The 15883-nt window shown below is 30.3% G+C and overlaps 5 protein-coding genes across 5 annotated transcripts; 2 read left to right on the top strand and 3 right to left on the bottom strand.

Moving 5' to 3' along the window:
- Positions 1-68: 68 nt before the first annotated feature.
- On the top strand, positions 69-3517 carry PPL_09771 (uncharacterized protein; the record flags this gene model as incomplete). The annotated part of the gene is made up of 3 exons (XM_020580562.1): positions 69-973; positions 1043-2096; positions 2312-3517. The coding sequence occupies 3 exons, from the start codon at positions 69-71 to the stop codon at positions 3515-3517; spliced, it is 3165 nt and encodes a 1054-aa protein (XP_020429149.1).
- A 94-nt stretch (positions 3518-3611) lies between these two features.
- PPL_09770 (uncharacterized protein) lies at positions 3612-4292 on the top strand (the record flags this gene model as incomplete). The annotated part of the gene is made up of 1 exon (XM_020580561.1): positions 3612-4292. One exon carries the CDS (start codon positions 3612-3614, stop codon positions 4290-4292), a length of 681 nt encoding a protein of 226 aa, XP_020429148.1.
- Positions 4293-4413: 121 nt separating this feature from the next.
- On the bottom strand, positions 4414-6085 carry PPL_09769 (uncharacterized protein; the record flags this gene model as incomplete). The annotated part of the gene is made up of 2 exons (XM_020580560.1): positions 4414-5930; positions 6001-6085. The coding sequence occupies 2 exons, from the start codon at positions 6083-6085 to the stop codon at positions 4414-4416; spliced, it is 1602 nt and encodes a 533-aa protein (XP_020429147.1).
- A 103-nt stretch (positions 6086-6188) lies between these two features.
- Positions 6189-7838, bottom strand: PPL_09768 (uncharacterized protein; the record flags this gene model as incomplete). Its single annotated transcript, XM_020580559.1, has 5 exons — positions 6189-6193; positions 6240-6289; positions 6933-6972; positions 7633-7741; positions 7800-7838. The coding sequence occupies 5 exons, from the start codon at positions 7836-7838 to the stop codon at positions 6189-6191; spliced, it is 243 nt and encodes an 80-aa protein (XP_020429146.1).
- Positions 7839-8338: 500 nt separating this feature from the next.
- PPL_09767 (uncharacterized protein) lies at positions 8339-15354 on the bottom strand (the record flags this gene model as incomplete). Its single annotated transcript, XM_020580558.1, has 2 exons — positions 8339-14388; positions 15351-15354. The coding sequence occupies 2 exons, from the start codon at positions 15352-15354 to the stop codon at positions 8339-8341; spliced, it is 6054 nt and encodes a 2017-aa protein (XP_020429145.1).
- Positions 15355-15883: the final 529 nt, after the last annotated feature.

Genomic DNA, 15883 nt, shown 5'->3' with positions numbered 1-15883 from the left:
TACACTGCAGTTCCAAACTCCAATTTCTAAACTTTGGATCTTTGCAATCGCACAGTGAGACTATCTTTATGTTGAATATTCTCAAATTCCTCGAAAATCACAACACAATCATTGATCTTAATACATTTGTGTCATTCAACAATATGATCTACCAAATTGGTGAGGATTGTGAACAAGGTCGATTTTCAAAAGGTGTTTTCGAAGATGTACAATTCGTTCAGACTCTGCTTGAGGTCATCAAAGAAAGAATTACATCACTATCCTCTGAAGATCAATATTCATTGGTTTTCTTTGTTCAACTTCTCTCATTGTTATCGTCATGGTTAATTGATTCTAACTTGCTTGTACTTAATATAGATGTCAAACGCTTGATATATGAGTGTCGTACCAAAGCCAAAGAATGGATGAGACTCCTCTACAAAGATAACAATAGTCTTGACTCTAATTCTCAGATTCAAGACACACAACTGGTTTTCACTTCAATGGCGCTAATTCTATCAATGGAATCACTCACAATTGGAGAGGATCAAGATGAATTGGGTCACAACGATTTCTATTTTCATCTTAAATCAAACTATATTCTTTTTGAAAAGTTTAAGAATATTGAATTTCCTAATTCCATTATTAATATCAGTTTGTTGCATAGATGTAGTGTCATTACATTCAAGATGATTCCAGCGATACAATCGATCATTTCTAAATCACCAACAGTACTTTCCAACTATATCATGATGAATGAACCTTGTTTCAATGAACCGAATGCATTTATGGAATGGAAACAACTGAAAGATTCACACCTTTGGTATTGTCAATATGATATCAATGATGCAATTCAATTGAATATCAACAATGGAAATATCATTTTTAATGGATCGTCAAGTCACCAACTTCCAAACAATATCTCATCTAAACCTGATTTTATCATGTTATTTGCCAACACAAAATTTTCAGTTAAGTTTATGAAATCTAGATAGTAAGTAATTTTAATGAACTTTTAAATTAGTTAATTTTGTTAATAATAATATTTAATTTAACATGACAGTGTGATAAAGATTAAAGATAGGAATTATGAATTACAATTGACACCCAATGGTCATTTACAAGTCAAAGAAATACAAGATGGTGGCGACACTTTTGATTTAATTCCAAGTGAATTGTTGAAAGACTTGCCAAAATCATTGACCAAAGAGTATACTCTGTGGAAGAAGTATGATGACAGCATAGAGTTCAGACCAAAACAAATCAACAAATTCTTTGATAAATTTGAACCAAAGTTCAGTGGAAATATTGATGGTATCATTGTTCAATTCAATACAACCAACGAATTGGTGAATTTAAAGACAACAATGGATGGTCAACTGGAATCTCATCTCCATACCGTTTTCAAAATTGATTCACCAGAGAATATTCTTGTTTGGAAAACACATTCAAAAATTATAATACAACTCGTTCAACACAAAGATCTGTTGTTTGAAATCATAGAAGATGCCAAAGAAGGAACAATCACTTATTCACGCTCATTTACGATTTGTGATAATCAATACATGGGAACAATGGTTGGATTATCAAACTATTTGCTGTTGGAGAATAACCATACCAAAGAAAAGATTGTTTTGACACCACATTCAATATTATCAGTTGAACAAGGTGATATGGATTTCAAAGATTATCAAGTTTGTCAAGCTGATGTTAACAGTCTGGATACTCCATCATATTTCCGATATAAAATAGATGATAATATAAAAGTGTTGACTCCCCAAGAGATCACATCCAATCTTTACCTTGCATATCTCCACTTGATGACATCTTCAACCATGCCAGATCCATTCCTCGGTCAAACTGGTTTCGATATGGCTGTTACATTGCTTCAAAGATTCCAAACCAATCGATTGTTCACCACTCAGTCTATCGCTATCCTCAAAAGAATACAATCAATCTCACCAACCCGAAAATTATTTTCAACTAAAGAACACAATGCATTCCAAGAAGTTGAATATAAATATCCATTGATCCCGGGATTTGTTTGTCATGACTTTATTAATATGTTGGTCAGCAGTGTCATCTCTCACAATCAAGAATGTCAATTTCTCTATGAAGTTAGTGATAAATCCAAACAACAATCAGAACCACTGACACAAACAGTCACAACTTTTCAACAAGAAAATTCAATTAATGCTGCCAGTTGTTGGAGAAATCAGAGAGTACTCTCCTCAAATGCAAAATATTCTAGTTTAAAAGTTGATTATAACAAGCCTATTGAGACCAATATCATTCCCAAACCACCTTCAGATATTCTAAACTATACAACCAGAGTTGCAAAGATAATGTCCAACCCAACACTCAACAAAGATCAACTAAATCTTTCATTTTCACCTCTGACAATTTTACTTCGGAAATATTGGGAATATTCGATGCTCGATTATTTAGAATACCTGATAGAAATGTTATGGATTTTCCAGCTATCACAATCTCGTCTTTCTACATGTCACTTCTTAATTTGGCAAAGAGTATTAGATTGAAACAACAACCTTTCTCAAAGTTAATTCTTTTTCTTACATTCCAAAACTTAATTGCTCTGAAACCTAGCTCCAATCATTCTTTATTTGACCACATCATCTATCTCTCAATTCCAGATTCAACAAATGAAGAACAATTCAAAATGATACCATTTCCAGAAGCTGTTATCCACACAAGCCCCCACATTACACACAAACAGATCTCGAGTGATCCTGCCTGGAATTCACTCTTTCAAGAATATGAATTGATTAAAGTTCCTAAACTTGAAGTTAGTGAACTACCAACACAGTTTATTAAATATCAAGAAGAATTCAAGAGTTGGCAAAGAAACTACAGACTATTCATATTCTTGAAATCGTTACAAAAGATATCATTCAAACCAGATTCACTAAACTCACAAACACCACCAATACTCTCATCAATTCTTAATATCAAACCAAAAATCATTCGATACAGCAAGTCAAACGATAAGATCGATTGGAAGGATAATGATTTCCAAATTGAAATCGATGAACGATTGTCTAATCTTTTCAAAATAGGATATGACCCCGAAATAGAAGATTATTTGGCATTATGTCTCGTAGAGAAACAAGAGAAATATACAATTTCTGACCAACTCGATCAGCTACTCGATCACGAAGAGTCAACAAAGATTGGTTCTATTTTCTATGATGAATTGGAAAAGTCAAAGGACCATTTGATTTCACACATTGAATCAACACCAACTTATGAATTGGTAGACCAACAATATATTGAAGAAACACTTTCTCAATTGTACAAAGAGATCAACGATGCCAAAACATTGGTATGGAGTCAAATTGAATCAATATACAATTCGAATTGGACAAAACTATCGTCATTCATTAAATGTGGACTCTGGAAACAATGTAATCCTGTTAATATCTATAAGGATTTCATTGATTATGTTGATTATCCAACAAGCCAAACCAAGGACAAGAAAGTGGAGTGTTTCAGATCATCCTCATTGGGCACTGTTTGAATTGGAAAGAAACATTTGGATCTATGATATTCAAGTGGAAATAGCAATGGAATTGTTGAACTCTACGGAAAACAACCGTTGTATTCAACTTCAAATGGGTGAAGGCAAAACATCGGTGATCATTCCGATAATGTGTTTGGCATTGAAAGATCGCATTGCCAGAATCAATGTGTTACCATCGCTCTTGGAAACATCGATTGAAGACATGCTCTTGACAATGGGATCATCTATTTTCAATCGTCCCATTCACGTCTATCCATTTAGAAGAGATATTGTCTCTCAATTGAATGATATTCAATTTCAGAGAATACTTAGCAATCTCAAACACTGCAAAACTAATCAAGGAATCATCATTTCAACACCTGATCATTGGCTTTCATTCCAAAACTCATCTATGCTCTCTAAATCAAAGACCCTATTCAACTCTATCATTCAATGGTCAAACAATAATTTGTTTAACATTCTCGATGAATGTGATGAGTTACTATCTACCAAATATCAACTTATTTTCCCATATGGCAACAAGCGAGATCTTGATGAGGGTGTCAACCGATGGACTATAATCGAAAGTGTTTTTGATAAATTGAAAACACTGCTCGATAATGAACAATTCCCTCCCTCAGATATCGAAATTGCAAAGAAAGAGATACCCTGTTCATTCCCAATAATTACAATCCGCAACGAGGAAGCTGGAAAACAACTTTTAAATAAGTTGTTGGTTCTTTTGTATCCATCTGGTCAGAGTGCTCGTATTAATCAACAATTTATTTTATAAGATGATATAACATCAAAAAAAAAAATAAAAATAATCTAATTCAATTTGGTTAACACATAAACAATAATAAATAGCTCTATCTGAGAGAGAGAGACGATAGATACATTATTCTGTATGAATATTAATATTTGCCATGAAAAAACAAAACTTCATTTTTAGAACTTTGCAAAAAAAATAAGAAAAGTGTTTTTGATTTGATTTGATGATCATCAATTAGATATATTATTCTCTTTGTCAATGATTGTATTGCATTTGATTTGACAGGTGTGAATAGATCATTGAATTTTGAAAGTGAACAGAGTTTATCGATTTGATCTTTGAGAACAGAGAAAGACATGATTGTATTGAATGAACTTTCACAATCATTTGAAATTTGCAAGAGACATTGAATGACATGATCATATGATTCATTGTTATTTGTAAAATGTGTTTTCTCTTCTGAATCTCTTTGTTTCATGAGATGATAAATGAATTTAATTGATGATAAACGTGGGACCAATTGTTCCATTGAAAGAGAACAGGCTGGTTTCAGAACATCAGCAAGATATAATTTGACATCAGAACAAAGTTGGTTGTAATGTGTGGTTATTTCTTCTTGTGATACTTTGTAAGATTCTTTTAATGATTTTAAACCCAGTCTGTTTTCCAACAGTTTGATTAAATCCAAACATTCAGCAGCTTGAGAATAGTTTCCTCTCTCAATGGATTGACTGATTTTGAATTGGAGAGATACACATTGATGATCAATGAATATACTTGAAGCATTAGATATGTTGTATTTGAATACTTGACTTGGATTCTCAATTGGTTGACGACTCTTAATCATTGATAGAATGTCAGGGATGGCCTCTGGATTGAGTGGATTTACAATGTGAACGTAGGAACCTTCAGTTTGAGCACCAACCTTAAGCAAATCAATTTTACCAGAGATACCAAAGTAAATGAAATTGAGAAGTTTAACTCTATTGTTATTAGGATCCTTCTCCTTTTCATATTTGGCTTGTTTGAGTATATTAGTTTTGATTAATTCATAGTTTTCAACCTCTGGTTTACTACAATCGAAATGAGTGAATAAGAATGAAAATGAATTCAATCTATCTTGAATATTCTCAATTAGATTTGATGAGAAATCCAGAATTTGGTCAAACTCAGGTCCTCTAACTGATGTAATTGTATCTTTGTCAAGTACAATTACTGGACGGACTCCTTTGGCACAATGGATTCCTTTGGTTACACCAATTGAATGAGCAAGATCAGCGGCAGGACCTTGATCATCCAATTCTCCTGGAGTATCAGCAAAGATCTCACCATCATGAGTGGATTTACAGGACATTAGTTTGGTTCCAGATTTCTTTTCATGGCAGATGGAACCTCCTTTGACATTGGGATCTTCAACATCTATTTTCTTTTCGACAATGGTGTCTTTGGTACCTTCAATATCGACCACCGTAACCACATCTTTAAGTACCATTTTCTCTCCACAGAGATAATGAGTGATCGTTGTCTTTCCAGCACCAGTTCTTCCCAATAGCAAATTGATAATTTGATCATTTGTAATGTAAGAAGCTTCAATAGCTTTGGAAATGGTTTTTAACAACATATCAATACTCTCATTGTAAAAATCATTTACATTCTTATCTAAATATTATAAAAAATTAAAATAAATATTATTTTTTGGATATATTAAAAAAATTGTAGAAATAAATACCTGGAACCAGATTGTTGTTATTACAAAAAAGATCAGTGTTATATTCACCAACAATTTCTTTATCTTCGATTGAAATTGAACCCATATTCTAACTTTTGTTTTTTAAAAAAAAACATTTATTAATTTTTGTAAAGGAGGACCTCTTTATTTAAAAATCAAATACTTACAAAAAATTAACTTAAATTAATTTAATCTATTATTACAAATAAAAAAAAAATAAAATTTAAAAACTAATTTACTAGTGATTAAAATTGTTGAACTAATCAACTCTAAATTCAATATTTTTAAACTTTAAATTTTAAATAATAACAATCCTTTGATTTTAATAAAGAAAGTGTAAATTTAAGTTTAATTTGTTTTTTTTGTTTCACAGAGAAACCTTCACCATGATGAAAAAATGAGTCATAATAAAGATCTCCCCAAAAAAAAAAGAAGTGAATATTTCTTTAGAAAACTTTTGTTTAATTTAAAAAAAAACCACTTAATTAATATTCTGATTTTTGATCAAAAATAAACAAAGTGCAAATTTAGTTTCAGAAAAAAATTTTCAAATTTAAAGAGACATAATGTCTATGATAGCTGTTTATTTATTATGGGGTTCAAAGGATACCTCAAGTTAATCAAAATTATTAAGTTGTAGAACATAGAAACTGAGTTATTGAATGAATAAAAAATTTAGAAAATAAAAAATAATAAATATAAGAACTTGGCATAGAGATCTCTTTGAAAATAAAAAAAAAAAAATCTTTTTATCTTATATAGTTAATAGAACATCTCTTTTATTATTAAAATTCAATTTTTATATTTATTAATTATTTATTTCTTGTTGTTTATTATCTAAAATCAATATGTGTATGTAATTTGAATTCACAGCGAAAATTTTTTGTTAAAAAAAAAACACTTAAACAAATAGCTTGTGAAAAACAACACACCCCCAATTTTTTTGCAAAGATTGATGTAAATCATTTTTGCCTGAAAAAAGAAAAAAAAAAAAAATTAATTAAATTTAATTTTTTAATAATTTTAATATTTGTTAAAAATAAATCTATAAATACTCACTTAAGTTTCATTTAGTAAAGTCATATCAGTAATATTCATTATTTATTTTAAACATATAACTCATTAATGGAAAATTAATTACAATTTCTTGACAAATCTTTATAATCCTAGAGTTCAATCAACCTTATGTTTAACATTTAATAGATTTACAAACTTTTCTTTTCTTTCAACATAGCTTTCAAATTTAAAATATATTTAACAATACAAATAAAATTATCAGAGGATGATTAGTGAAGATACTAAACTTGAATTTGGTCCAACTTAAATTTAGCCAGGGCATCTAAAGGTTCGGATATTTATTGTAGATTGTAAGTAATGTGTATATACTATATTGTATTGATTGTTTGCATTAAATAATATCTTAATAATTCGTTTATTTATCACCATAAAGATGACATTGCCCTTATATAGAATCTATGGAGTTAACGTCTCACAACCAGGTGTGTTGAATTGATCATGAAGTTGGCACTGCAATTGAATTATATCTCTGGGTAGTTCGAACGTACCAGAGATAGCTAACTGGTTGAGTAGGCCGTGATAAGTATATGTAAAGCTGCTGTTCTTCACTAATACAGACAGAGTGACATGGTAGTAATTGAACGGATTGGACAGTCAACGATCCAGTTACTCTAACCGAAGTGTCATACTCATCTATGATTGGCAGAGGATAACAATAATCAATCTTAATAATAAACAAATAACACATAAACAGCTAGTAGCACAGACGTTCAGCATCTAGCTTCAGAAGTCAATAACACTTTACAACCGACTTCTGACATTCTTGTTGTTGGTGACTTCAATGTCAGTACAAAGAGTCTCACAGCAACAACAATAATAACATCATAGCAACCACCAGCTTCAATCTCCGAGATCGACAATAACACATTCAGGTACCCGACATCATCGCACTGGTTAAGCAGCCCGACCACTAGAAAGACAGACTCTCTATCCTTGATGGATGTATGTCGTTAATGTGCCATAGTGCTCTAGGGTGGTTGCATCAATCTCGAAATGTATTGAATAGATCAAAATAAGAGCAGTCACAGTTTATAAGATTTCTTTCATTCTAATATGGTCGTAGGTTATTGCCTCCAATGTTATGTTTACCTAGAACAAAGATATTTCGGTTATCTTTGTTGACTTGTTGTAGGACTAAGAATAAACTTTTCTATTGACTTTACTATATCTTTTAATTCAAAACGAAACTAGTACTGTCTGTTTACAATATGTTAATAATTATAATAAAATAAATCTGTAAACAAACTTTATATAAACAAAATTATTTATTCTTATTATTAAATTCAAACAATATTTTTAATATTTCGGATTTCTTGGATTCACTATAATTGGAAAGCAAACTTAAATATTTGTTCGATTCTGAATCACGTTCTTTGGCACCATTGACAACCTTTTTGAGTTTCTCACATTTAGAAGAATACAATTTTTGACGTTTCTCATCGATTGACTTGTAGAATCCATCTCTCTTTTTTTCATCTTCAAGCCATTTCTCTGTCATTCCCATCTTGATAAGATCTGATTTGAGGAGAATCATCTTGTATGATCCTTTCTGACCTTGACGAGCGGTTCTTCCTTTGATTTGAATTTCTTCGGTGATCTCTTCTGAAAGGAATGTTTGAATGACATGAACACCTCCATTAGCAATCACTTTATCATCATTGACAATGAAATCAACACCACGACCAAATGATCTTGTTATGAGTGTTACTTGTCTTGATGTTGTTGCTTTCTTGATCACTGTATCTCTGTCTGTTGTACTTTCAACTAATTTCGAACTCTTCTCAACTTGACCGAAATAATGTGAGGTTTCAAAATCGTTCAAAGTCTTTTCATCTTCAAAGACAACAATGACAGCTCTTTCTTTCTTTGTCTTCTCAAGGATATCTTCAGCAATCTTTAGATACCAATGATCTTTATCTTTTTCTATAAAAACATGATCATGTTCTTTGAAATCGAGTTTTGTTTCATCAAAGATTGAAGGTGTGAATGTAAATTTGTTGATCTTGAATTCATCTTTGATTATTTTCATTAAAGTTGGAGTGAGTGTCTTCAAAGTTCCAGTTACTCCAAGAATTCTTTCAAATTTAGAAGGAATGTTTGCATATGACCAACCACCACATGTTATTGTTATTTTAAGATTTTTTCTCTTAAAATTTTCAAATTTTGCTATCTCCTCTTTTTTGGTTTTCTCATCTTTATCGGTTTTATCATCTTCTTTGTTAATACCAAAAGCATCTATGTAAGCAAATGCTGTTTTCGATCCATGTTCGTGTGTAAATGAAATTCCATCATGATTTCTATATCCAATTCTCTTATTAACATTATCAACTTCATATTCTGTATTTTTATAGTTGTTGACATCCTCTACCATTTCTGATATCTTTAGAGAAAGAAGCTTTTCATATCCTGGGAATTCTGAAATAACATTCTTGTATTCAATTTGTTTCGAAAGAGTTGCAAATTTAATATTCTTTCTATTATTCCAAATATATTCATATAGCTTAACTATTGATGAAGAGTGAAGGGTAGTTGCTGGATTATATGTTTTACCATAGAATGAATCACCAAAGAATAGATCGACTTCATCAATCAAAAGAATTCTTGAGCTTTGTGATATTTGAGAATGGACAGGGGCCAAAGAGTTGTGAATTAAGTTATCTGTAAGAGCTCTGACATCACCTCCTTCAGAGATCAAAGATTCACAAAGTTCACCAAATGTTGAATAAGTAATCATATCAGTGACTCCAAAGAGTTCAAAGATATCTACAAATGAAGAAAAGTCTCGTTTTGAAAGGTATTCACTGTATGAAACACATGATACTTTGAATCCAAGAAGTGAAAGTATAATACTGAGAACAGCAAGTGTGATTGATTTTCCTTCACCAGTCAATATTTCAATGAGATGATTGTCTAACGGTATACTATCAGGAATAACACCTATTAAATTTAAAGTTGGTGTCTTTTTCATCAGAGAAACATGTTTGTCAATTCCAAGAAGTCTCATAATTGCCAATACCTGAAAATGATGAGGACGAAGTAATACATTTGGATCAAATTTGAGAGCGACATATGATTCACCTGATTTTGAAATTGTCCATATTGCGAAAATATGAGCCAATAAATTGATGACATCCTCTCTTGATGTTTCCAAATCCATATACTTTGGAATTCTGAGAGAAAGTTTCTTTGAGTTTGATACAATTTCCTTGAGAACATCTTGATATTTATTGACCTTTAATTTATCAACCATTTCCTGATGTTTTATCGAGAAAGAATCATAACTTGATTTCAAAATATCCATTGAAATTTCATCTCCTGTCATATTCTTTAAGATGTATTCAAATACAAGATTTAATTTTGGTGATCTTGAATTCCACATTGAAATAGAATATGACTGGAATTGTTTGAATTCAGAAATGATTTCTTTTCCTAAAGAACCTGAACTTTCAAGCTCTTTTCCCAAAAGTTGAAACTTTTCTAATCCATTTGTTTCAATGTATTGATCTAAAATCATTGCAATATTGGTGTTAGCATGTTCTCTGAGAAGTATGCAGTTAGTGGAGAATTTTTTAAATTCTTTTAAAATTGAAATTAGAGAGTTCAGATCTTTGGTTTGCCAATTATTTGATAATTCTTCAATATGTTTATGACCAAGCGAAAGGATTAAATGACAAAAACTTTGGGATTTTACCTTAGGAATTTGCTTGAAAAAATCATTCAAATAGTTCACTTCTGATGCAATCACTTGATAATTCATTGGATCATTTCTATCCAAATATTGCTCTGCTTTATCAAATAACCCATTCTTGTGAATTTCTACTTTTTGAATCAACAACTCATAGTCGTTTCTTTCCACAAGTTCATGATCAACTAATTTGATAACAAGTAGAATTGTGCTTCGACATTTATGATAAGCTTGTGTTTCTAAACCAAATTGAAATGTATTTATAAGATCTTTCAAACATAGTTTCAATTGATCCATTAAACTTGAATGAGTAGGTATTTTTAGACCCAAATTTGAACAAGAAGAAAATTCAGTTTGACATCCTTCTAGAGTGCTAAGTTTGGACATTAAAAGTGATACTGTATTAAATTCGATAACTCCTTTCTTCCAACTCTCAATGTTGTTCGAAATTTGGCGGAATGAATCGAAATATGATTCCAATGATTCAATCAATTTGTTATCTATTTGTTGGAAATGATTGATGAATGTTGACAAATGTGTTTTGATCGAATAATAGTGATCGATATCAGACATTTTAAGATTATCGGTTTTTAACGATTCTTTAATAGAACTGGATGATTTTTCGGCAATATCTATTATTTGTTTCAGAATCTTAGAAAGTTCTTCTTTATTATTGTTCACTTTGGTTCCTAATTTCTGTTGAAATAAGGAGTTTGAACACATTTTGATTATCCATGTGAGATTTTGAGCAACTTGTTCATATTTTAGAGCTGAGAGATCTCTTTGAATTGAATATAAACGTTTTTGACTCTTTTCTTGGAGAATCTTCATTGTTGGATGGTCAATTTCGGTCAAAAATGAAAAGTAACCATTCTTGATATTAAAATTGATATCTTTATACTTTCGGTATTGATTATTAATTTCTTGAACTTTTGAATTGATCGAAGGATAATAGTGTTCAAGATCAACCAAACTGTTCAATTGAGGTTTAAGTGTTTTGAATTCTTTAAATTTAAAATCATCAATTAATGATTTCATCTTTAAAACGAAATAGTAGATTGAAGTCATTGTAGTACTTTTAACTAAAAGATATTGGTTATTGACTATTGGTTCAATATTATTAAAAGTTTGAGCTTCTTGAAATTGATTTAAACTACCACAAGCCGATTTATAATCATTTTTAGATAAATATATTTCTAACTCCTCTAGTAAAGTACAACAATATTTAACAATTTTAGTTTCAAATGTAGTAATAAGTAACTTGGAAGAAAATATCTGATTATGTTTGAATATTCCAAGAATTTCCAGTTGTTTAGAGAGTGTTGACCATAGTCCATTTGTGCTATCATCAGATTTGAAAGATATACAAATATTTGAAACCAAATTCTTGAAAAGATTTTTGGTATTTTCAATGCAATCTATCAATTTTAATTCTTCTTGAGATACATTCTGACCAAATTCGATTTGTCTAACCAGACAATAAATTGTTTGTGAGAGTGTGTTTGAAAGTTTATGATTATTACTTGTAAAAGAGTCTGAAATTTCTTTTTTAACCTTTTCAATGAAAATTATAATCTCTTCAATTGCTTCTACGTAGGTTTTCATTCCATGAGGCTGACTAAAATATTGATCCAATTGAGAAAGTTCTTTTATTTTAGAAAGATTGTTGAAAACACATTCGAGCTTATTTTGATCACTATTAATATTGAGTGATGAATACACTTCATCCTTTAAAGAATCTATCTTAATCTTGATATTTTTTTGTTTCTCGAGAAGAGAATTGAAGGTGCGATCTTTGATATTTGCATCCATGTTTATGAGCATTGAGATATTTCGAAGATAATTTGTACAATCTACAACATCTGAGAGGTTGTATATTTCTGTGAATGTGACAATTGATTCCACTATTGGATTGTAATAAACTTCTTTAATTTCTATATTTATTAGCTCTCTGAGTGGTTTGAATGAAGAAGATGTTTGAATTATCTTCCAGTGTACTGGGATACTATCTAAATCTTGGGTTGAGATCTCTCCTTCACTACTCAATATTTGATTAATGAATTCACTTGAAATTTCAATTATCTTGTTTATTGAACTAATCAAAGTTTGAACTTCATTTTCAATTTGAATTTTGATAAACTCTTGGATACAAATTGATTGTCGAATTGATTGACATGAATTGTATGAATTCTCCCAATTATGGGATCGGATTTCATAGTTTGCATCATCAATTAGATGTTGTATTCTATTAGATAATGAATTGATTGCACTGGATTTGACAAATGTGAATACATCATTGAAATCTGAAAGTGAACAGAGTTTATAGATTTGATCTTTGAGAACAGAGAAAGACATGATTGTATTTAATGAGTTTTCACAATCTATTGTTATTTGCAAGAGACATTGAATGACATTATCATATGATTGAATGTCATTTGTAAAATGTGTTTTCTCTTCCGAATCTCTTTGTTTCATGAGATGATAAATCAATTTGATTGCTGATAAATGTGAATCTAATTGTTCAATCGAAAGAGAACCAGATGGATTCAAAGCACCAATAAGATATGACTTGACATCAGAACAAAGTTCATTGTAATGTTTGATAACAATAACGAGTGAATCTTTGTATGATACTTTCAATGAATTTACATCAATATATTTTGCAATTGATTTGATTAAATCCAAATATTCAGCCGTTAATTTATAGTTTCCTCCCTCTAAGTTGATTTTATCTTGAAGAGTCTCTATTTCATTTCCTATATTTGTTTGTGACGAAGTTGAAATATTGTACTTGAACACTTGACTTAGATTTTCAATTGGTGGACGACTATGAACCATTGAAAGGATATCTTGGACAGCGTTTGTATTGATTGGATTTACAATTTTGACATATAAACCTTCCTCTGGTTGACCACCATGATTAAGGTTATCAATTTTATTTTCGACACCCTTGAAAATGAAGCGAAGAAGAGTGGCTCTGTTACTGTTTGGATTTTTTTGATTCTCGATTTGAATTTGTTGGATAAAACTATCCTTGATTGAATTGTAGTTTTCAATTTCTGGTTTACAACTATCAAAATCAGTAAACAACACTGAGAATGAACCAAAGCTACCTTGAATATTCTCAATTAGAATTGGTAAATAATCGAGAATTTGACCAAGCTCTGATCCACCAACAGAGGTAATTGTGTTTTTGTCCAGAACAATGATGGGACGAACTGATTTCGAGGAATGGATAACTTTGGTCACTCCTATTGCGATGGAAAGATCAATGGCAGGAACTTGATCGTCCAAGGTAATAATGAGTTCATTATTGGAAGTAATTTTATATGAAATTACTTCTTTTCCCGAAATTTTTTCATTGCCACTGGTACTTCCTGGGATAAAATGGATCAATATTAATTTTCTTTTCTTAATAGTTATTTTACTCTTTTTAACAAACTTACCTTCACCAATACCTGAAGCAGCAGTTATCATATTCTCTCCACAGAGATAGTGTGTGATCATTGTCTTTACTGACCCAGTTCCCAATAACAAATGAATGTCTTTACCATTGATAATACTCAAAGTTTTAGAAATTTGTAGAAAATTAACAATACATGGATAATCTCCTTCTTTAATAAGATCTAAAATATTTAAAATTAATAAATAAAATAAAAATTTCCAAAAAGTAAATAATTTACCTTGAACAAGATTATTTTTAAAAAAACGTTTTGAAGATCCATGGATTCTTTTGTGACTCAATATTAACTTTTTAGATAAAATTTACTTACAAAAATTAAAAATAATTAGTTTTAGTTATTTAAAGAAAAATATAAAATAGTTTGAATTAATTAATGAAATTTGCAATCAAATGTGCAAACATTAATTATTTGCAAAACTTAAAATTCTGATCAAAAAGTGGGAGATGTTTTTGATTTTTGGTCTATTATTTAATTTAATCATAGCAAAAGTTATAAAAATAGAATCCCATTTTTATTTTTAAATTTATTTTTTGACTTTCGAGATGAATTATTATGCAACTATTTTTATAATCTCAACTTGTCGGCATACAAAAAAGTTTTTTTTTTAAAGTGTGGTTTGATATGTCTGTTTTTTTTTGTTTTTCTCACTAGTGGAAGGAGTTGGGAGGTTTCATTATTTGGGGGAGGAAAAACAAATGAAATAATTAACTTTTAAAAAAATGATGTTTTTTTGGTATGATGTGATTTCCTTTAGAAGGGGTGCTGGAACTGTTTTTATTTTTGTAAACTAACATTCTAAAGGGTGTTTATCTTGTGCACACCCTTTAAATTTTTATGGGTAGTCAATTAGGTGTTTTTTAAATATTAACGCAGAAGGAGTTGTGAACAACAAAATTTTTTTTTTTTTTGACCACTTCTCAAGCCAACAACATCGAGTACCCACCAAAAAAGTTCAAAAAAAACAAAAAAACTAGTTTCAAAAGTCACTTCCTTCTCCTGCAACTAAATGTAAGTGTGGCTACCCACGTAAATTTTTCATCTTCACACAAAAAAAAAAATGGTGGACCTTTAAGGTTTAAAGTGATCACTCACTTTAAATCCGCACTTTTAAATCAAACACATACCCATTATTTATTTATTTATTATTTTCAACGGGTGTTAAATATCTAACAGTTAGATTACTATGAGTATGAATAGACATGTTTTGTTAGTAGAAATTTCAGCATTACGGAAAATTTTAAAATCTAGTAGAAATAATACTATTACGTCTATTAGAGGCGGTCTTCCCCTTCTGAGGGCGACGAGTCACAACATATACAGACTTGGATGGTTGAATTTGAGTTTACCTATTTCTACCAAAACCTTCAGTGTATGTTCAATAAATGTTTTATATATCCACACAACAACGAACAACAACTGCTAATTTTTTGATTCACCAACCTTTAGAGTTTATTTAGAGCAATATTCAAACTCTAAAGGCATCAGCAAAATAGATATTTTTAACTAAATCAATAGAGGTATCGATAATTTTGTTTGTCTACAGTTATATTGATGTATCTTTTGGTAGGTGTTTCCAATTGCTAAGCTCTCACCAAAAGTATATTGACATTAATTTAAAAGTCATGATCACCATTTATCACCACACATCGATGACAGG

This window comes from Heterostelium album (genome assembly GCF_000004825.1).
Source record: "Heterostelium album PN500 unplaced genomic scaffold PPL_scaffold11, whole genome shotgun sequence".
Classification (NCBI taxonomy): Eukaryota; Evosea; class Eumycetozoa; order Acytosteliales; family Acytosteliaceae; genus Heterostelium; species Heterostelium album.
The sequence above is the reverse complement of the archived record's forward strand: the minus strand, read 5'-3'. Positions and strand labels throughout refer to the sequence as shown.